The sequence below is a fragment of the Leopardus geoffroyi genome, chromosome E3 (genome assembly GCF_018350155.1).
Source record: "Leopardus geoffroyi isolate Oge1 chromosome E3, O.geoffroyi_Oge1_pat1.0, whole genome shotgun sequence".
NCBI lineage: Eukaryota > Metazoa > Chordata > Mammalia > Carnivora > Felidae > Leopardus > Leopardus geoffroyi.
In genome coordinates, this window is record NC_059340.1 from 3,670,406 (window position 1) to 3,690,766 (window position 20,361).

Here is a 20,361-nt window from a genome sequence, read left to right on the forward strand (position 1 = left end):
CCCCTGAGAAGATGGCCGGGGTCCTCCCCCAGGGACCCTGAGCCTCTGCTGCCGGCAGGTCTGTATCTAAGGCCCCTTCTCTGTGGCGCGATAGAAATGGCCACGTGGGGGTGGGTCGCTTCGTGGGCTTCCCCTGGGGCCAGGGGACAGAGCAGGCGTGCCTGGCCCCTCACCTTGCATTCACCGGGGTCTTAGGTAGTTTCCCAAACATGCCTGAGCACCAGGCTTCCCAGGGAGTAAGATTCCCCCGGGGGGGCGCCCGCTGAGAGTGCGGATCCCGGGGCCCTCGCCCTCCCGGATGACTCAGTGGGCCTCAGCCGAGTGACACTGTACACATGGCCACACACTCTTCAAGTCACACTGTCGAAGTGAGCAGGAATCCTCCGAGTGATGCCAGAGAACCCGTCCCGATTTGCTAGGCGTCTCCTGGGAGCAGGATGTTGTTCCCCAGAAAGGTGGGTGAAATGAACCCCAGGTGGGCCTCCCTAGCCGCCTCCTGCAGGGGGTCCCTGGGACTGCTGTGAGCCCACCTGGCGGGACGTGCGAGGCGAGGGTGGGCCTCCAGGGGCTCCCGTCTAGTTTGGGGGTCTCCTGCCCCTTCTCTCCTCAGGGGGCTCCTCACATGGGGGCTGAGCCTCCATTTGTACCAAGGAGCCCTGGCTTTGACCAGGCCTTTGGCTGCATTTGTTACTGCGTTTTTGATTTACCACAGGGGCTTAAATATCCTATCTTTTTTTTTTTTTTTCCCTATAAAAGTAGATTTTTTTGACTTGATTATAAAAATATATTCCCCTTATTTAAAAAAAATATAGATCATAGGAAAACATATAAAGAAGAAAACAAGAAAACAAAGAAGAAAACAAAGCTCCTTCTAAACCCGAATTCTTAAATCCGCCGTATTTCTTTCCCACACCTGCGTTGTTGCTGCGCAGACAGGGACCCGGATCGGAGCCGGGTCGGTAGCCACCTGTTTCCCCGGGAGCAGCCGGCCAAGGGCACAGCCGTGTGGCCAGGCCAGCCCAGGAAAGCAAGGCTGAGGGGTCACTTCGAAGGTGGGGCAGGCTGGTGCAGAGTGGAGATTGCAGCCCTGATTTGTGGAAGAGGGACCAAGACTGAACACAGGGGGTTGGGCTTGGAGTTTTGGGCGCTGCGTCGGGGGCCTTAGAGAGCCGGCACGCGGTCAGGGACCGTGGTCCTCCCGCCTTCCCGAGGCCTTGGCCATCGGCTCCCCTTTGCTTTTCCTGGCCCCGGGGCTTGCCCTGTCGCTCCTGCCCTGCCGACCCGCCTGTGCTCTGCAGCCCCCACCGACGGCCCCAGCTTAGCCACGAGGGTGTCCCACAGCCTCCCTTCTGCACTTCTGGGTATTCTAGCAAAATGTGCTTCGTTTTTAGGAAAAACAGATGTTTTAGGTTGAAAAAAATAAGATTGCCAGAATCCTTTGATTTGGGGATTTTATACGTAAAAGTGTCTCAAAACCGTTGCCCGAACGGTCTTGTTTTTTCTCCAACGATCCAGCTCCTCTGGCATCGTCACTGCAGACAGAAGCACGTGGGGACCGCCGCGGACCGCGGCCACCCCATGAGCGTTGTCTCATCGCGTCTGCCGGCGTCGCGGCACTGGGGCAGGGCGGGAAGGGACGGGCCTGTCTGTGGAGTCACGTTCAGCCAGCCTCCCGGCCTCCCCTTCAGACCTCGAGGCCCGGCCGTGTGTCCCACCTTCCCCCCACCCCCGCCCCTGGAGCCAGACCGCACAGCAGAACTGGGTCGGGGTCGGTCCCCCGTGAGTTTTCCAGAAGACCTGTCACACCTCGCAATATCCCGAAGGACTAGTTATCAAATATTACTTTCCCTCCACCCCCAGATTCTTGGATGTCTCGTTTCTGAAAGGACACGGTAACACCGAAGGAAAATTCAAAACCGGGCGGCGGGGGAGTGGGGGGTCCTGGGAGGCCGCCCCCACCCGGGGCTGCTGCTTCCCCTCTCGGCCGGCCCTTCTGATAGCACCACCACCTACATGCCGTGCCGCTGGCGGCTGGCGGCTGGCGGCTGGCCGTGTGCTGGGCCTCGCACTCTGTGTCGTTCCTGCGTCCGGGCTGCCGCTGCGCGGAGACCTCCCCGGCCCCCGACGCCATCCCCGCAGCCCATTCTCAGCCCAGGCCTGTCTGATTTCGGATCCCACACCTTTCGCCACCACTCTGAGCCGCTGGTGTCTGCGCTTTGACTTATCACCGCGTCTCACAACGGGCCAGTGCTTTGTGGGCTCTTGGGCCGTTCTGCTTAATACTCCAAAGAACCCTACGAAGGATTTTCTATAGTTACCCCGTTCTCCTCGATGGGGAAAACAGGCGGATGCATTCGAGATTTGCCCAGAGGTGCACAGTGATGAAAAGCGTCCTTTTAAATGGCCGCGTGACGTTCGTCCATGAGTACACAGCATAGTTTGCACAGTGGTTCCTATTAGAGAGCTCTTTAGCTGTTTAGAGTTAGGGTGTAGTTTGGGTTTTTTTAACTAAGGTCAAAAAACCAGGGTGAAGCTGGGGCGCCTGGGTGGCTCAGTCCGTTAAGCATCTGACTTCAGCTCAGGTCATGAACTCATGGTTTGTGAATTTGAGCCCCACATCAGGCTCTGAGTGCAAAGCCTGCTGGGGATTCTCTCTCTCCCTCTCTCTCTGCCCCTACCCCATGCTCGCTCACTCTCTCTCAAAATAAATAAACTTAAATATTTTAATAAAATCTCTTAAAAATTATTTTTTAAAAGAGTGAATAAATAAGCTAGTTTATTTTTTTTTTCAATGTTTATTTTTTTTTGGGACAGAGAGAGACAGAGCATGAACGGGGGAGGGGCAGAGAGAGAGGGAGACACAGAATCGGAAACAAGCTCCAGGCTCTGAGCCATCAGCCCAGAGCCTGACGCGGGGCTCGAACTCACGGACCGCGTGGTCGTGACCTGGCTGAAGTCGGACACTCAACCGACTGCGCCACCCAGGTGCCCCTAAATAAGCTAGTTTAAAATTAAACTTACATTGGGGCACCTGGGTGGCTCAGTCAGTTAAGCATCCGACCTCAGCTCCGGTCATGATCTCTGGGCTCTTGGGTTCGAGCCCTGCATTAGGCTCAGTATTGACAGGTCAGAGCCGGAGCCTGCTTCAGATTCTCTCTCTCTCTTTATCCCTCTCTCTCTCTCTCTCTCTCTCTCTGCCCTTCCCTTGCTTGTGCTCTGTCCCTCCCTCCCTCTCTCTCTCTCTCTCTGCCCTTCCCCTGCTTGTGCTGTCTCTCTCTCTCAAAACTAAACATTGGAAAAAAAACCCAGGGTGAAACTGGTTATTTTTTGCACGTAACAGTCTTAATCTAAGCTGACACAGCAGCTCCAAGCTCTTTTCCGTTATGTTGTCCTGTTACCCGATGTCCATTTATTTTATGGCCCATTACGGCTGCTGCAGCTCCTGCCATCACACTGGCATTGTAGCCAAGCCGACACTATTCCTCTTCAGGGCGTAAGTCTTCACATCCCAGTGACCAGCACGGTCCCTTGGTTGCAGGAGAGGCAGAGAAGTGTGCACAGCTGTCCAGCTAGTTCACCGTAAGAGCAAGAGAGGACGTGTGTCCAGGGGACTGGCTGTCGCTGTCATAGTCCGCCTTTTGACCACCCACATGCTTGTGTCCCTTCTTCCAACATAAAAACACCCATCCCCATTGTTACAGGAGGCAGCCCCAAGCCCCCCTCGGTGACTGCAGCCCGTAAAATCCAGGATCTCTGGTGACAAGCACGTCCCTCTGTCAGGGCGCTCCAGGTGGTCCCGCTGCAATGCTGAGCCCAGCAGAAGCAGGGGCAGGTGATCCCAGCTCTTATTTGGGAAAGAGAAGAGCAGGAAACCCACTCACCGGTCACGGACGTTCTCCAAGCCTGTGCCCCACAGGGCCTATCCCTCCGTCTGCGTTCTGGAAGGATCTCTGCCCACCAGCCTCCCTGGCCTCGTCTGCAGCGGGCCCGGGAGCTGATGCGCTTCCTAGTGGCCCGTCCCACCTGATGCAGGGCAGGGTGGGAAGGTCGCACCTCGCGGGCCGGGTTTGTGGCTTGTTGGGCTGCAGTTTCCGCAGAGGCCCGGTAGACGCCCCGGCTGCTTGCTCAGGGTCCTGTCCGCGTCCAGGAACCACGGCAGGGGTCTCCGGTGCCAGGTTTCATCCTGGAAAATGGGTCTTTCAGTTACTGGTATCAGGCATGGGCCTGTCTGCTCCATCCCGGGGCCCCCGAAGCTCGAGGTTCAGCAGCCTGGTTCCCCATTCTCTAGCCCAGTGAGAAAGCCTGGGCCCTTCCCAGCGCTGCAGCCCGTACGTTGGGCGTCCCCACGGACACCGACGCTGCACGTCCCCACGTGTCTGGTCACGGTGGCAGGCTCCGTCGCACGGGGCCCGCTGTCCGCTGCCGTGGGGGAAGGTGCACAGCCTCCAGCTTCTGACGTTCGTGTCCTCACTTCCTGCTGGTGAAACAGCGCCTGTGTTTGGAATTAAACTTGGGGACGTCCCCAGCTGCCTTGCAGCAAGCTCCGGGTTCTGTGATGGCCAGGAAGCAAGGTGTGGTTCGAAGGCCACGGTCTGTGTTGTGGGATCCGGAGCCTTCCTCCCTGTAGCTTCCTGAAAGGGCTTCTCTGAGGAGTGGGTCTTGTCCAGATGTGAACCTCCCGGCCTGAGCCACCAGTTGTCTTTGTCTTTCCGGGAGGTGACTTCCCGTCTCATCCAGCCTTCCTTTCCAAGATTTATTTTCTGTGTACGTCTGGTTGTCCGGGAGGTGCCTGTTGGGGCCCTCAACCCTTGGGCAGCTGGGAGACACAGGTGGTCTGCCTTCCCCTCTGCTCCTGAGTTATCTGCTTCCTCTGGGCCCCCCAGTTGTCTGGTCCCTGGCTTCCTGTTGCAGATGCTTCCCAGATGTGTGTCCTTCCCTGTCCGCGTTTAAGAGCGAGGTACTCACGCTGACCGCTGACCACCGCCGCGAGTGCCGGGGTGGTCGGCTGGCAGGTTCCTTGTCCGATGGGCTTCACGAGGGCCACAGACGCTGGGTCTGCCCCCTGTGCCATCCGCTGGGGGGTGTGAGAAAGGTTGGGGGTGCCCTGGTTGGCGTGCAGAATTTCAGTCATTCGTTTTCAGTGTGGGATGTCCTTGCCTGCTCGTTGTGAGATGCCCAGGAGTGTTTCTGTGGGTCACCGTCTCTGCGGGGACGCGGTGGGGAGAGAGGCGGGCCCCGGGGCGTGGGGGCAGTAACAGCTCTGGAGATGAAATCTCTATTGCCTTTAAAAAAATTTAAAAAAAAATAAAAAAAAAAACCTCTTCTGGAAGCTTTCCCCTTACTTCCTCCTCTTTCTGATTATTTCTTGGGTCTGAGATGAAGCCCATGGTACTTATGTTTGTATCGGTAAGGATTAAATGAGCCATTTTTATCTGCAACAATTTCCTGGCTGTTAGGGCAGGCAGTGGGATTCCCACTTAAGGCCCAGGCGGAAGTGAGGGTAAATCAGCGCCCCGGGCCCCCCAGATCACTTAGGCTCATTCGAGCTTGAGCAGCGGCAGAGCCAGAGTTTCGTGCTGTGATCTTTGACCTGATGCTGCATAGGACCGCTTCCGGGGAACCAAGGCCTCACCCAGGAGCTTTTGGCGTCCAGATGGCCCCAGGACCTTTGCAAGCCTGGGGCAGACCCCAAGCATGAGGGCTTGAGGGCAAGAACATTTTTTCAGAAGAGCTCAAATGAGATACAATTCACATAGCACACAACTAACCCACTTAAATTGTCCAGTTCAGTGGTTTTTCGTCTGGTGGGCAGCTCCTGCCATAATCAATTTTAGAAGGTTTTTACCACCCCTGCAAGCCGGCTCCCCCGCCCCACCCCTCCCCCCAGCCCTAGGCCGCCACCCACCCACTTTGTCTCTGTCCATCAGGACAAGGATGCTATGGGGAGATCTGAGGGGCTGGCCCTCCCAGGTAGGCGCTTCCCTGGCAGAGCTGTGCTGCAGGCCGGGGCGGTGATTTCTAGTGAGTTCTAGACACACAGACTTACCTGCAGTCGGGGTCCCAGGCACTGAAGGCAGGAGTGCAGCGTATGGTTGGGGTGAGACCGAAAGGGAAACAGCTCCAAGAGAATAGCTTTAATGACAAAACATGCTCGTTAAAACTCCAACTAGGGCCCTAACCCAGAATGAAAGTTTTGTAGGGAGAGAAGTAATTGGCGAACCCAGGATCACCCTGGGGAGATGTCTGTTTAAAATTATGTAGCTTCCTGGTGTTTCTCCCAGGTAGGAGACAGTCTGCCTCGGGATAATTTTTGGAAGAGTGAGTCAGGAGCTGCTTTTGAAATAGCTGTTACAGCAAATAATATGAAAATGTTTATTGTTAAACCCTAATTGGAAATGACTCTTCCGGTAGGAAATTGCCCTGTTTGAATCAGTTCTGGATGGTGTTCGATTTCGCTACGAATTTGCTGACCGAAATCCCTGACCCACGAAATGTTGTGTTTTGTTTTACTGAGAAGTCCACCCGTGTGCGTGTTGTTACCTGGAATCTTTGGTTTGTTTTTTTTTTTTTTTTTTTTTTTTTCCAACGTTTATTTATTTTTGGGACAGAGAGAGACAGAGCATGAACGGGGGAGGGGCAGAGAGAGAGGGAGACACAGAATCGGAAACAGGCTCCAGGCTCTGAGCCATCAGCCCAGAGCCCGACGCGGGGCTCGAACTCACGGACCGCGAGATCGTGACCTGGCTGAAGTCGGACGCTTAACCGACTGCGCCACCCAGGCGCCCCTGGAATCTTTGGTTTTTGAACTGGAAAGTGCCTAAGAGATCATCTCTTCTGTTCGAAGCGTCCACTTTTGTTAGCCAAGAACACCGAACCCCGTAGAGGTTAGGGCACTGAGCTCCCTGGAGGTGAAGTGAGGCCCTAAATCACCCTCTTCCTTCGCGTTGGCCCCCTGCGTGTCAGCCCACCACCCGACACCTCTCCTGCACCGGACCGGAAGCGGTGCCCTCCATCACCTGCTGAGACTCGCCCTCTGGTCCTGCAGTGATGTAGCCCCGGGCCAGACCCTCCCGCCCGGAGCCTGGCTTTTCCCCGGAGCCTGGCTTTCCTGTTCCGGGTCCAGGGATCCCGCGCCCCCAGCTCTTGTGTTCACCCGAAGCCCTGTTTCTGACATCGCCCTCTGCCTTGTGACCTCTGTCATGGGCCAAAGCCACATCCTCCCTGTGGCTGCCTGGACGACTCTAGTACACTCTGATCTCGCTCTGATCTCCTGTTAGCGTGGGGGCTTTCGCAGCACGGGGCACGGAACTCCGTCCGCGCGCCCTGCTGGCGGGTGGCAGCCCCTCGCTGTGAGGATGTGCAGCTGCCGAAGGAAGGGACGGGAGAGGACAGAGAAGCTGTCTGCAAACGTTCCTCATCATCGCTTCCGTTGCCAACCCTGCAGGACAGGGGTGTGCGCGTGTGGAGCCCTCGGCCACATCCCCGGTTCCAGCTCCTTCCTCCCGCCTCTGTTTCGGGGACGGCGGCCCACCCTCGGGCATGAGCTGGGACGGATGTGGGCTCTGTGCCCTCAGAAGCCAACAGGCCTCCAGGTCTGGAGACACCACGGGCCTCATCGTCATAGGAAAAGGTGTGACGTACCTTCCTGGCCAAAATACCGACGAAGGAAACGTCTGTTGGGTTGTGGGAGAGCTAAGGGACGTGGAAGCGACATCAAACGGTTCAAACCGTGACTTTTGCAAGAAGAAGATTACAGAATATTTTGAAATGGCCGCAGGTGGCCTTAGGCAGAACCGCGGGGGCGATGGGGACGTGACGGGACAGACCGCCCCCGCCCCCACCCTGACGTGCTGGCATTTAGACCGCATCCCCCACAATCAGCCCGGGAGCCGGAAACCGCGTCAGAATCCCCTCGTTCTGGTTTCAGGTTCGGAAATACAGACCTGGCGCCTGTGGGTCAGAGTCTTGGGAGTCTGCGGCCTGGCTGCGGGGTCTCCCCCCCTTTGCTGAGAGGCCCAGCCCCTGCGCTCAGGTGTCTCTGGAAGAATGGGTCCCGGCCGGTCAGGCCGGTTTGCTGCTGGTCTCCGCCATGAGGCGCAGGCAGCTTGGCCGTCAGAGCAGATGCCTGCCTACGTCGCCGAGTCGTTTCACGAGAAGCCGTCCTCCCGCTGCAAGGCTCAGGAGTACCTGTGGGCTCGCAGCGGGCCCGTTCGCGGCCTCGCGTGGTCTCAGGACCTACTTTGACCTGTTCTTAAATCTCGCTTTTTAAAAACTACTTGACTGAGAGGAAAAGGGGGCGTCGGCTGCGTCCGTGGCAGTTTGGAGGTGTATTTGCTGGGTAAACGCCGGTCCCAAGCCGGGAGTACGGCAGGAGGGGGCCAGCAGCCGGCTGGCGGTGGCCTGGCACTGTTGCCCCCGGGGCGACCCTGACCCGCGCCCGAGCTGTGACTCGCTTGGCGCGACGGGAGCGCCTTTCTGAGACTGTGGCACGCGCGTCGGGGGTGGGAGCTCACGTGTGCCGCCTCCGGCCCCCCCGCCGCACCCCCCGCTTTTCCCAAAGAGCCTTTTCTAAGCCGTTGCCACCGGCGAGACTGCCGCGGGGGTGTGCGGGCAGCCTGCTCTCCTTTGGCCCTTTGGGTCTTCGCTTCTGTTTGTGATTTGTTGAGGGCCCGTCCATCTAGAAGGCAGAGGGCGCGCTGGATGAGTGATGTCTGGATTTTAAAGGCAGACGTTTCTCGGAAGGAGGCCACCCTGGGTTCCCGTGACACACACGCGCGCGGGTGCACGCGGGGCTTGACTGGGATGCGCGAGGCTGGGTTTGCTTGCGCGCAGCCACCTGCCCGCAGGAAAACCAGGGCCCAGAGTCCGGCCCACGGTCCCGTTGCTCCGTGAGGCTCCCGCCAGCCTGGGGCGGGGGCCCTGCCACTTCTGTCACGCCTCGTAGCGTCTCGCAGCCGCAGCGTGGGCGTCTGTGTGTCAGCTCGCCGTGTGAACGGTGACCATGGCTTCTCAGTTTGCAGACAGGCGTTGTCTGCGAGCCAGTGAACCCCCCTCAGGTCCCCCTGCGGCCATCCCAGGGGCCGGGAGGTGGCTGAAGCTCTGCAGGGAAAGAAGAACCCGTATCCGCGTCAGCGAGTGTCCGTGACCACAACAGAAAGAGGATTTCTGGTTCGCTGTGTGAACCCAGAGTGACGGACGGTGGGGGCTCCGTTACTTGGCGATCCAGAACCTCCCCCCCCCCCCGACTCTCCACCCTCCTCCGCATCTCTGCCGCGCTGACGTGTGCTCCCCCTTCCCTTGCAGGTGTACCCTTCGGTTCCCTAGCACGGCCATCAAGATCCAGTTCACGTCGCTGTACCGTCAGGAGGAGGCCCCGGCGTCTCCCCTCCGGCCCCTCTACCCGCAGATCTCCCCTCTGAAGATTCACATTCCGGAGCCGGATCTCCGCAGCCTGGTCAGCCCCGTCCCTTCCCCGACCGGCACCATCAGGTGAGCGGCCTGCCCTGGCCTGTCCGCGGGCCGTGAGCCCTTGCCACGCGGTCCCCGCCGCAGAACCAGGGTCCCTGCGCCCTGACAGTCTGTCTGGGAAAGAGCAAGGTGACGCGGGTCACCCAGGTCTCCTACAGCATCCTGTGTCTCTCTGGAAAGCGGGGCGTGGATGGAAATTTGGAAACTATTTTAAGTGCGTCCAAGGGACCTGACTCCTTACAGAACCCTCTGGAGAATTCTCTCGTCTGGTGAGGGAGGCGTCACTGCCTCTTGACTCACTCTTTCAGGCGGTAGCCGTGTGGACTCGGGGCTTGCGTGAAAACAGGCACAGGTGTGAGTGCTTTAAAGACTGAAAATGTTGTGAAGTCGCCTGTGCGTACCAGGATTGGAACTTTGTTTTTCTCAATTTTATTGGTGAGGTTTCAGGATTCTCGTCCTTGGCGCGGTGCACAGAGGACCCTCGGGGGGAGGCTGTGGGGGATCACGCACAGAGGGGCGGGTTGGGCTCTCGACTCCCTGTGCCACTCGGGTCCTGCCCTCTGCTCTGTCGTCACAAAGCCCAGTGAAAGACGTGTCCGAAGGTCACCGTTGAACAGGTTGAATGAAGTACTTTGCTGCTTCATTAGGGACGTTTTCAGCGAAACTCGCTTTCTTTTTCTTCTTCGCTGCGTGTGTGGCCCCAGGGGTGCAGTGACCCCCGTGTCCTCGGTGCCGTGCCTCGGCTCCCGCACCGGTACCTTCCCCTGCGGCTGCCGCCTTGGTGACTGTGTCAGCCCTGGAAGAGGCAGGTTGTGGCTTCGTCTTGCTGCAAGGATGGTTTTGCTTTCACAGGCCTCCCGGCGGGGTCTCGGATCCTCAGGGGTGCCTCTGAGCCACACTTTGCAAACCGCCGCGGCACGGGCGGGCGCTCTGCCGTCCCACGCAGCCACACTCTGGGGGGCCTGGGTTCTGGAGCCGTGTGCCACTCGGCCTTCGTGTAAGAATCATGCCCCACTTGCGCCTTCTGTCTTCCTGCTGGGACGTGTCAGTCGTAAGCTGGGAACCGTTTGCACTGAGCTGGCGTCGAGTGCATTGCCTGCAGGGCCAGCGAGCGGGCGTGTCTTTCTCTTACAGAGAGGATGGTAAGGGCAGCATTGAACCTGGCCTGGCCTAGAACCCAAGGCTGGGACCCGAGTTCTGCTTCTGGCCATGTATCCAGTCAGCGGGAGCGGCGGGGGTGGGGGGTGGGGGGGCGGGGAGTCGCCGAGGCCGGATCTGCAGGCTCGGGAGAACCACGTGTGTGTTGGGTCCTGTGTTTAGCGCCATCCACACCTGCCCCGTCTCAGCCTCGTCCTGCAGCTCTGCAAGGAGGCTGCCTCTTCTTCCGCTCCTTCCAGCTTTCTAGAATGGCCCTATGGCCCCGTTCTAAAACCCACCATTGAGCGTGTGATCTCGTTGTTCTTTCAGACAGCTCACTTGAATTTAACCTAGAACGTGGGTTTTTTTCTTTAAAGTTGTTTTATTTTTGGGAGAGAGAGAGTGTATGAGCAGGGGAGGGGCAGAGAGAGAGAGGGAGAAAGAGAGAATGTGAGACAGCCAACGGGGGAGGACAGAGGATCCAAAGCGGGCTCTGCGCTGACAGCAGTCAGCCCGATGTGAGGCTTGAACTTTCGGGCCGTGAGGTCATGACCTGATCCGAAGTCGGACACTTAACTGACTGAGCCCCCCGGGCGCCCCTGGAACGTGAGTTTTATGCTCCCACTACGAAAACGTTCCTACACTTGCTCGTATGTGTGTAGTTCATACCGAGATTTAAAAAGGTCACGGGCCATGAAGTGACGTGGCCACTTTGGGAAACAGACTGGCTCCGCCTCACAATGTACCACGTGACCCGGCGACTCGGTGGAGCGTGAGGTCCGGGCAGACACTGCACACGAGGGCTCAGGGCACCGTGAGTCATAATAGCCCCAACGGGAAGACGACGCAGCTGTCTGTCAGCTACAGAGTGGACAAGTACAACGAGGGGTGTCCTTACCGCGCAGCGTTACTTGGCCGCAAACAAGGAGCTAAGGACCGATAAGCTGGTATGATGCGGGTGGCCCGTGCAAACAGGCAGATGCAACATTGGCAGGAGACGTCTGGAACGGACGGATCTGGAGAAAACGGGGGGCTGCCGGGGGCCTGCCACCCGTCCCGGGGGTGCTTTCTGGGGTGACAGAAGTGCTTTGGAATTGGAGAGCGGTGAGGATTGCGCAGCGTGGGAACAACGCTGCAAACCACTGAATTGTACGCTCCGGACGGGTGAATTACGTCTTCCTGACGCTGATACAGGGACGTAACACGGGCTGACACCTCCACCCAGCTGCCCCTGAGGCAGCGGTGGGCACGGCGGCCGAGGGTGTTTCGCGCCCACGCTGCTGGCAGCTGAAGGCTGGTCCCGCCGTGGGGTCGGGCCGCGGAGGGCCTTGGGCGTCCGGCAAAACCAGAGCGGGCGGTGGGCGTGGGGTTGTTGATAGTCAGTTCATAAGCCAGCCAAATGGATGCTTTCGAAGGAAGAAAAATGTGCTGGTTTGTACCTGGAGGGCTTCAGAAAACAGATGTATTTTCCAGTAGTGTTCCACATGAACGCAGTAGCCCCCCGGGGAAGCTATTCAGGCCCGTACGCTGACTTTGCTTCTGTGTCAGAAGGGAGGTGGTCCCTCCCGGAGCAGTGGAGCGGTTAAGACAGGCTCCTGAGAGGCCGGTCCTGGGCTGGGCCCCGGTGGCTGTGTCCCCGCCCCCCAGGAGAGACTGCTGCTCTTTTTCATCTGGCAGGATATTTGGGGGAGAAAGTAGTCACTTTGGGACTGGCCCTCTCCGTTTTTGGCCTTTAAAGTATCACAGAAAGGATTTCTGTTTACATTCATTTATCTCAGCGCCGCGGAATCCAATCGAGTGTTTAGAAACCTCGGGGCCCTTGTGGTTTTGCTAGCCAAGATCCTGTTCAACTTTGGCCAGTGCCGGGGTGGAGCCTCATGTTTACAAACACCAGCCACCCTTCCCCTCCTCCCTGGGACGCCCCCTCCCTGCAGCTGCGGGGGGTGGGGAGGGGGGTAGGGGACGAGGCTGGGGGCTGTCAGCCTGGGGGCCCCGAGTGAGCAGCCGTCACAGCCCCCGTCCCTCCTGACAGCACAGCCAGCGGGAGGAGAGGTTCCTCTTCTCCTAGTTTGGTCTGCCTGTGTCCCCGCTCGCTTGTGCCATTGGCCTGTGTGCCTGGATCCCCGCCCGCCCGGGCCGCCTGGGGGCCTCTGTTTGGGTTGCTTTCCTCCCTGGACCTGGTTTTCCAGCACCCTGCCCAGCCAGAGCCCCTGTCTCCTCCAGGGTTTTCCGAGTGGAGTGGCGAGAGGCAGTCCCTGTAGGAACGTTCTCGATTCTTGCTAATAAACAGCCCCCGCCCCGCCCTCTGGACCCCGCCTGCCTTCCTTTCTGTTTGGCCTTTTTCTGCTTCCCTCCCCACCCCCCTGCTGGCTAGGGGGTGTGGTGCGCCTGTGGTTGGGTTTTTGCTTTGTTTTTGGGCGTTTGTTTGTGTTGTGTGGGGTGGCTTTTTTTTTTTTTTTTTTTTGTGCTGATGTACTCCACCCAGAAAATGAATGAAGCTCTTTGAAATAAATTCTGCTGTCTTCAGCAACATTTTATTGACTTTTTTTTCTGCTTTGCAAAGAAGTGGTGTTTTCAGGAGAAATTGGTTAATCATTTTCGGGGTTTTACAAAGCGAGAGACCAATCTAAAAAAAGGCTCTCAGAGTTGAGTTTTGGGGAACGTGCCGACCAGAAGCCAGAGAAAAGGCAGCGCAGGAGGAGAGGGGCTGGTCTTCGCCGAGAGCCAGCCTCAGGAGCTGTCCCTTTAAGAAGGCGTTTCTTGAACTTTTTCAAGGTCGAGACGGAAACCAGAGCAGTTTGTTTTGTGGAGTCTGGCGGAGTCTAAGCTGCTGCTTTCAGAACGAAACCACCTTTAACCGTGGTCTTCGATCGCCAGTCCACCTCGTCACTGGATAGAGCTCGGCCGCTCTCCGTCCCCGGGAGAAAGGCAGACTCGGGCCCTTCCTTGGGGTGACGTTTCCTGCGTCAGGGTCACAGTCGGTCACGGCTTGTGGCCACAGCCTTTGCACGTGCTCCGGCACGACCTGCCGATGAGTGTGGCTCTCCACTCAGGCCAGCAGGGATCCTGGCCCGCCGGTCGGGGAGCCCTGTCCTCTGTGGCCCATCTGGAGGCCACTTGACCTCCGAGCACCTGTACCTGTGGACCTCACACCCCCACCTTTCCCTGTCTGAAAACTCCAGGGAAATAAAACTGGTTCATCCACACAGAAAGGTGGGCCCTCCCCGTACTTTATGTTTTCCCTTCTGCCGAAATCCGGGCCAGGGTGTGTTTGGGCTCCAGCATGTCGAGAGAAAGTTCTTGTCTTTCCCAGGGTAGCCGTTTCCCGGTTCTCAGGGGGGGCCCTTTGAAGGTTCACGCTTAATCCGGCCCCAGCCGGCCGTGTGCATAAAGGCTGGCTGTGTGCATAAGGGCCGTGTGCATAAGCGGCCTGCTGTGCTGCTGCTCCCGCGGGCACGTGACCTGGGGACAGGGCCCTGCCCAGGCCTCACACGCTGGGAAGCAGGAAGCGGGAAGGACCTGGAGGCCTGGAGCTGAGGGGGACGTGGGGGTGGCCTCCCTGCAAGGTCCGCTCCAGCCGGGCCGCCCCTGGGACGTGCACACCTGGTTAAGTCCCGGCCGAGGAGCAACTCAGGCCGGTTCGCTGACTGGGCACCGGGGCAAAATGCACCGCAGAAACCGGGCGGGCCCTTGAAAGAGCTTCCCAGGACTTCACAGCGTTGCGTTTACCTTGATCGCTGAGACAGGTCTCAGAAGCTGGCCTCTGTGGGTTTTCTTCGCCGGTTCTCTCACTTCTTGCAGATTACAGCAATGCCGCGTAAGCGTCATGCGGAGCTCAGACGTCTCAGGGAGCGCAGCTTCCCCGCACCGGCGCTCCCAGGACGGGGGCGCGGCGTGCACCTGCTCCAGACGATCTCACGGGGGCTGCGGTCGGTCGGCTCCCCCCACGAAGGCCCCGTGCGGCCCAGTGTCCTCCGCACGACCTTTTCCCCTCTCGTGCCGGGTCTTGGGAGCCTTTCCGCGTCGCCTCACCGCAGTGGCCGCACGAGTGTTTTGTGAGTTCCCTCCTGGGCGGCATCCGAGCCCTTTCCGGCGTCCTCCTCTCAGGGGCACTGCACATCTTACGCTGAGACCGTGAATTTCTCAGATTTGGGTATTTTGTTTAAGGTACGCTGTTTGGGGTGCCTCAGTTGGTTGAGCATCTGACTTTTTTTTTTAATGTTTATTCATTTCTGAGAGGGTGGGGGAGGGTGGGGCAGAGGGATGGAACCCCAAGCAGGCTCCACACTGTCGGCACGGAGTCTGATGCAGGACTGGAACTCGTGAACCGGAGCTGAAGTCAGACGCTTCTCTGACTGAGTCGTCCAGCTTCCCGGTTGAGCGTCTGACTCTTGATTTCAGCTCAGGTCATGATCCCAGGGTCGTGAGATCGAGCCCCATGTCAGGCCCCGTGCTGAGCGTGGAACCTGCCTAAGATTCCCTCTCTGCCTCTCTCTCTGCTCCTCACCTGCTTGAGTGCACACCATCTCTCTCTCTAAAAAAAAAAAAAGTGAAATAAAATAGGCTCTTTAAGAGTCACGAGCCACAAGATTTTAAGAACAGTAATGAAAACAGGAACTGTTACCGACGCTCACGCCAGGCGTGCTGAGGGTTGGACGCGCGTCTGCCCTTCGTGTCCACCATGACGCTGGGAGACCCAGGCGCTGCCGTCCCCGCTCACAGATCAGAAACCGAGGCCCAGCAGACTGTGTACAGCGGGCGGACATGGTGTTTGGCTGGTGCCTGCAGGGATGGTCCCGGCACTAACTGATTTCCATTAAGCTTTCAAAAAGCCGGTTTTTATCCGGGGAGGACATGAGGTGGCAGACGAACTGAAGCGTTCCGCACGTGGTGACAGGAGCGCCGCCCTGGCCTGGCCCCTCCGCGGTGGCACCGTCGTGGCCATCCTGCCCCCACCCCGAGTGCCCTGCCGGTTTGCTTACCTCTGCGTGTTCCGCGACGCGGCTCTCTTGGCTTCTCGGGTTTCAGCGTGTGCCGCGTTGACCTCCTAGCTGAAAATCGGGGTTCTGTCGTGCCTGCCCGCCCCGTGCTCCCGAGAAGATGACACCAGGGCTGTGGGTGCAGTGGGCAGCGGTGCTTTCTGAGTGGGCCGGTGGCAGCTCCAGCCCCCACCGTGCCCTGTCTGGGCGTTGGCGGTTCTGCCGGGAGTTTGTGTCTGGTGCTGTCTCCACGTCCCTGTGCCCAGCACGGCCACCCTCTGCCCCGCGCGGCCCTCACACCTGCCGGGTTCTTCCTCAGGAGCCCGGGCTCCCTCCGCCTAGACCCAGCCTGGGGCACCTCTGACCTTGACTCCCTGTGCCCAGCAGGTCTCCCCAACCTGCTCCTTGGTTTTAGTGGAGAACGTCCCCCAGTTGCTTCCTGGGAAGGGGTACAGGAGAAGTAAATGTAGGAAATCATCGTTTTTCTTGGTTGCGCTACATGGAGAATTCTCAGTGGGACACATTCTTCCCTCGGAATTTAAAGTCATTTTCTGGCTTTGAGTGTCGCTGTTAACGAGTCCGGTGCCCCTCTGGATGCTGACCCTTTTGGACCTGACGTTTGCCCTCTGAGCGCAAGAGTCCGTGGGTCCGTGACGACCTTACTGTTTCCAGGGGGCCTCCGCTTGTGTCCTTACCCCCTCTCCCGCCAGCTTCCTGGAAGGCTCTCCCCTCCCATCCTTTATTGAACTTCCTTTTATCCTCTTTTTAAGATTTTAAGAGCGTTTCCTTGCCCCTCGAAAGTGCCTTAGCAGCCTTCCCACCGCTCATAAATGCGGTCTGTGCCTTTCTGGGGATGAGGTCAAGGCCACACTCCACATCCTTCCATGTGCGGACTTCCTGGGCTGGCCTCCTGTCCGATTGGTCTTTCTCGGCTTGAATTCTTATCGCCACAGTAAGATGCATTTCCGCATCAGGCTGTTCCTTCTTTTCCAGTATTTGTAAACATAGGACGCAGTGTCATCGGCAGCTGTGACCTGCGTGGTCACAGAGGTCCCGTTCCAGGCCTGGGCTGTCAGAGCCAGTCTGGGTTTGCCCTGGCGAGACGGTGGCCCCAGTCCAGGGTGGCCGCCACTCAGCACCTTAAGTCTCTCTTGCCTGAAACAAAAATGTGACTCAGGAGCACTTTTCCCATAAGAGGGGTGTCGGTGAGCAGTGGACTGAGATGCACGTTCAGCTTCATTTCCACCTTTAATCTCAGGTCGGGAACAACAGACACTTGTTTTATGTGACGCCTGGTAGGTCACGGCTGCTGGGACTCTGCTGCTGCTCTCTGGTGCTCAAATTCAGATGTCCCAGGTTCCTGGGCAGTTGGGGACACCCCCCCACCCCACCAAGGGAGCAGTTCTTTGCTGAAGTCTGGCATCCGAGGAGGGCCCCACCGTGTCCTCTCTGTCCCGTCCCCTCTAGAGATGCACAAGTGCGTTTATACCTTAAGAACTTTTTCCAGGGCCCCTGGCTGGCTCAGTCGTAGAGCACACGACTCTTGATCTGGGGGTCATGAGTTCAAGTCCCATGTTGGGCCTGGAGCCTACTTAAAAAAGAAGAAGAAGAAGAACGCTTTCCAGATTTTGCTAGTAGGCAGGGAGATTTTCAGTGGGGTAGGCTCCAGCTCGGGTATGGGACTCTGAATGTCTGGGTGGGTTTGCCCAGGGCGGGAGCCTTGCTTTAAGCCCAGGCCCCCAGGCCCCCACCCCACACCTGCCCCTCTGAGGCCTATCCTTGAACTGAACTTTGCTCTGCCTGAGGCCTCCCTAAGCTCACGTGGCCTCTCTCTGTCGTCCTTCCCTTCAGATGGCGGTGTGAGATCAGGGCGGCCGGGTACCAGGCACAGCCCTCTCGGCCTCAGCGGCCTGCGGGGACCGCTGATTGGGGCTCACGGAGAAGCTAGCTGCTCTGAGGCCGCAGGGCTGTGCACGCAAACACACGTCCGCCTGGGACGGGCCTGCTGGGCAGCTCTGGGCCAAAACCTGACCCTCTGCGTGCCCCCAGGAGCGCTGGCCAGCACGAGCCTCCGGGCGCCGTAGAAAGTGCTACGGGGCCGCCCCCACTTCTCCTTTTCGTGAGCCTGCTTTTGCTACCCTATACGTCACTTCCATTTGCAATCGTTCTTTGGTGAATGACAGACAGCCTTTTCTCTGAGTTCAGTGAGTTCAATGCAAGTTTTCTATAGTCTTTTACAAAACGGTGACTTGGGACGGGCGGCGGGAGCCCGTGTGCCTAAGCCCACGGGCCGCTGTGTGTCCTCTCCGCCGTGAGGGCGGCACGCGGTTATGGGTCCACCAGCCCCCCGGTCGGGTGTGAATCTGTGTCCGGGAGGTATGTTTCCGGCTCTCGTCCCTCGTGCTCTGGAGGAAGGTGCGCCGTTTGGCTTTATTTGCGTTCAGGTCCAGACGGGGCGTGGAGTGTGTCTGGGAATGACGCAGGGTCGATGGGGCTGCCTTTGGCGGGTGCCTTCTGTGCTGCCGCACCGTTTGGCGGAGTGCAGGGCAGAACCTTCGGGAAAAGTGCTCACGTCAGGGTTGCGTGACCGCTGAGCCACCGCCTGGTGCCACGTGCGGTGACTGTATTTGAGCAGCTGGGTTTCGAGTATGTGCACGTGGCACCAGTGACATCCTTTGTCTTCCCCTCACGCCTCATGTTGTGAGTTTGGGGTTTGTGTATTTGGTTCCAAATTCAATTAAGAAAAAGTTGCTTTTTTTTTTTTATTGTTTCCTGCCTTTACCAGAGGGAGACAGACCTGTAAGCCGGTGGTTGCTGTCCTGGGCCGGGGGGGGGGGAGGAGGAAGGTTCTGGACACCGAGGGGCAGGACACTCGGGCAGGGAAATGGCGCAGAGCACATGGTGTGTGTTCAGAAAACTGGGGCCCTCTGGATGGTTCCTACTGGGGTACTGGCTTTGCAGGCGCTCTCCTGAAGCCGGGGGCCCGTCCGTGGTCTGGTCAGGTCCCAGCAGGGGCACCTTTACCTGGGCTTGTCACCCACTCCCAGTGTCATTTGTTGTCTCTGAAAATTTTGTAACAGAACTGGTTTGCAAAACGAGAATGTTGTTGTAGTTTGATAACCAAAGTCCACCTTGTTCACGAGAGCACTAGACCAGAGCCCGCCGGTGGGCCGGGCCGGGCGGGCTCCAGCAAGGAAGCGGCCGGGGGCCCTGCAAGCCACTCGGGACCCGCCGGGAACGAGAGTGGCCTTGGGCCATAGGTGGTTCCACTCACAGCCAACGTGAGTGACAGAGGTCGAAGCCGTGGCCGTGGCTCCGGAGGAACTGGGGAGGGCCCGACCCAGAGGTGCTCACGCCCTCTCTGAACGCCACGGCTCCCCAGCCTTTGCCCACAGCGCCCTCGTGTGGGCCCGTGAGTGCCCGACAGCAGCCACGGGCAGGGTCAGCCCGGCTGTCTGCAGTGGGGACGGGGGCCACCCGGTGGCCGTCCCGGAAACCTGCCCATCAGGGCCCACAGCTGCCCACCGCAAGCAGAAACTGCTGCTACGCTGGCTGTGCGTGGACACGAACTGTCTCCGGTCACGCTTGGTCCAGCCTTTTTCAAAGGGGAGGTGCCGTGTCACATGACGTAGAGAAGAAGGGGGTCAGAGTTCCTGTCCCCCTGCGTCACCCAGGTAGGTCCTGAGATCCTGCACCGCCAGCCGTCCTTTTCGGGGTCAAGAACTTAGGACGTGTCATTTCTCTCCGCAGCGTTCCCAACTCCTGCCCGGCCAGTCCACGCGGAGCGGGGTCCTCCGGCTACCGCTTTGTTCAGAACGTGACCTCAGACCTGCAGCTGGCCGCAGAGTTTGCCGCGAAGGCCGCCTCAGAGCAGCAGGCGGACGCGTCCGGAGGGGACAGCCCTAAGGTCTCGGGACTCACGGCGCATGTGGCCGCGCGGCGGCCGGGCGCGGGGCACGGAGCGGGCGCGGAGGCGCCGGCGTGAAAGCGAGGCGCCCCCGGGGGGGACGGGACGCTGCGGGAATAGCCCGCTTGCTGGCGGCACGTTTGGGCACCGTGGGAGCTGCTCTCTCCCGCCCTGCACCCCCTTACTGTTCGCCCTCGTCCCGTCTGCCCGTGACGGGATGGCTTCGGGGTGTTAACTTAATTAGTCTTTGAGGAAAAATGACCAGTTTTTCCTTACAGCTGTGTATCTTGGCTCATCCCCGTCTGATACCTGTTTTGAAATCCTTTTGTAGAGGAAGTGAGAGATTTCTGCGTCTTCCCTGCGTGGGGCAGGCGCGGGGCACTGCTCGCTCGTCGGGGAAGCGGGTGGCGGTCGCTGGGACGGGGCTAGGCGGGCACGCCGTCCCTGTGGGAAGGGCGCCCTGCCGGAGGGGCTGTGGGCGGCCGGGGCGTGGACGCCCTTCTGGAGCCGCCGACGCGCTGACCACGTGCTGCCTGTCTCCTCAGGACGAGTCGAAGCCGCCGTACTCCTACGCTCAGCTGATCGTGCAGGCCATCTCGTCCGCGCAGGACAGGCAGCTAACACTAAGCGGCATCTACGCCCACATCACCAAGCATTACCCTTACTACCGGACGGCTGACAAAGGCTGGCAGGTGAGGCCTCGAGCCCGAGAAGCCGGGCTCTGGGTCCGCTGCCCCGGAACAAGGGCGCCCACGGGCGGGTCGTGTTCTGAAAGCCCGAAAGCGGTACAGGGGTGTCCTCGTCGGTGACCTGTGGTCTGTCTCCAAAGAGCCACAGCCCCTGGGAGTCGAAATAATCTTCTGTCCCTCC

At 58.9% G+C, this 20,361-nt stretch overlaps 1 protein-coding gene across 1 annotated transcript in view; it reads left to right on the plus strand.

Moving 5' to 3' along the window:
- Positions 1 to 20,361, plus strand: part of FOXK1 (forkhead box K1) — a 69,878-nt gene that overhangs the window by 37,758 nt on the left and 11,759 nt on the right. Inside the window, exons 2-4 of the mRNA XM_045461346.1 lie at positions 9,304 to 9,489; positions 19,335 to 19,491; positions 20,037 to 20,183. Coding sequence (XP_045317302.1) covers positions 9,304 to 9,489; positions 19,335 to 19,491; positions 20,037 to 20,183 — 490 coding nt within the window. The remainder of the gene's footprint in view (positions 1 to 9,303; positions 9,490 to 19,334; positions 19,492 to 20,036; positions 20,184 to 20,361) is intronic.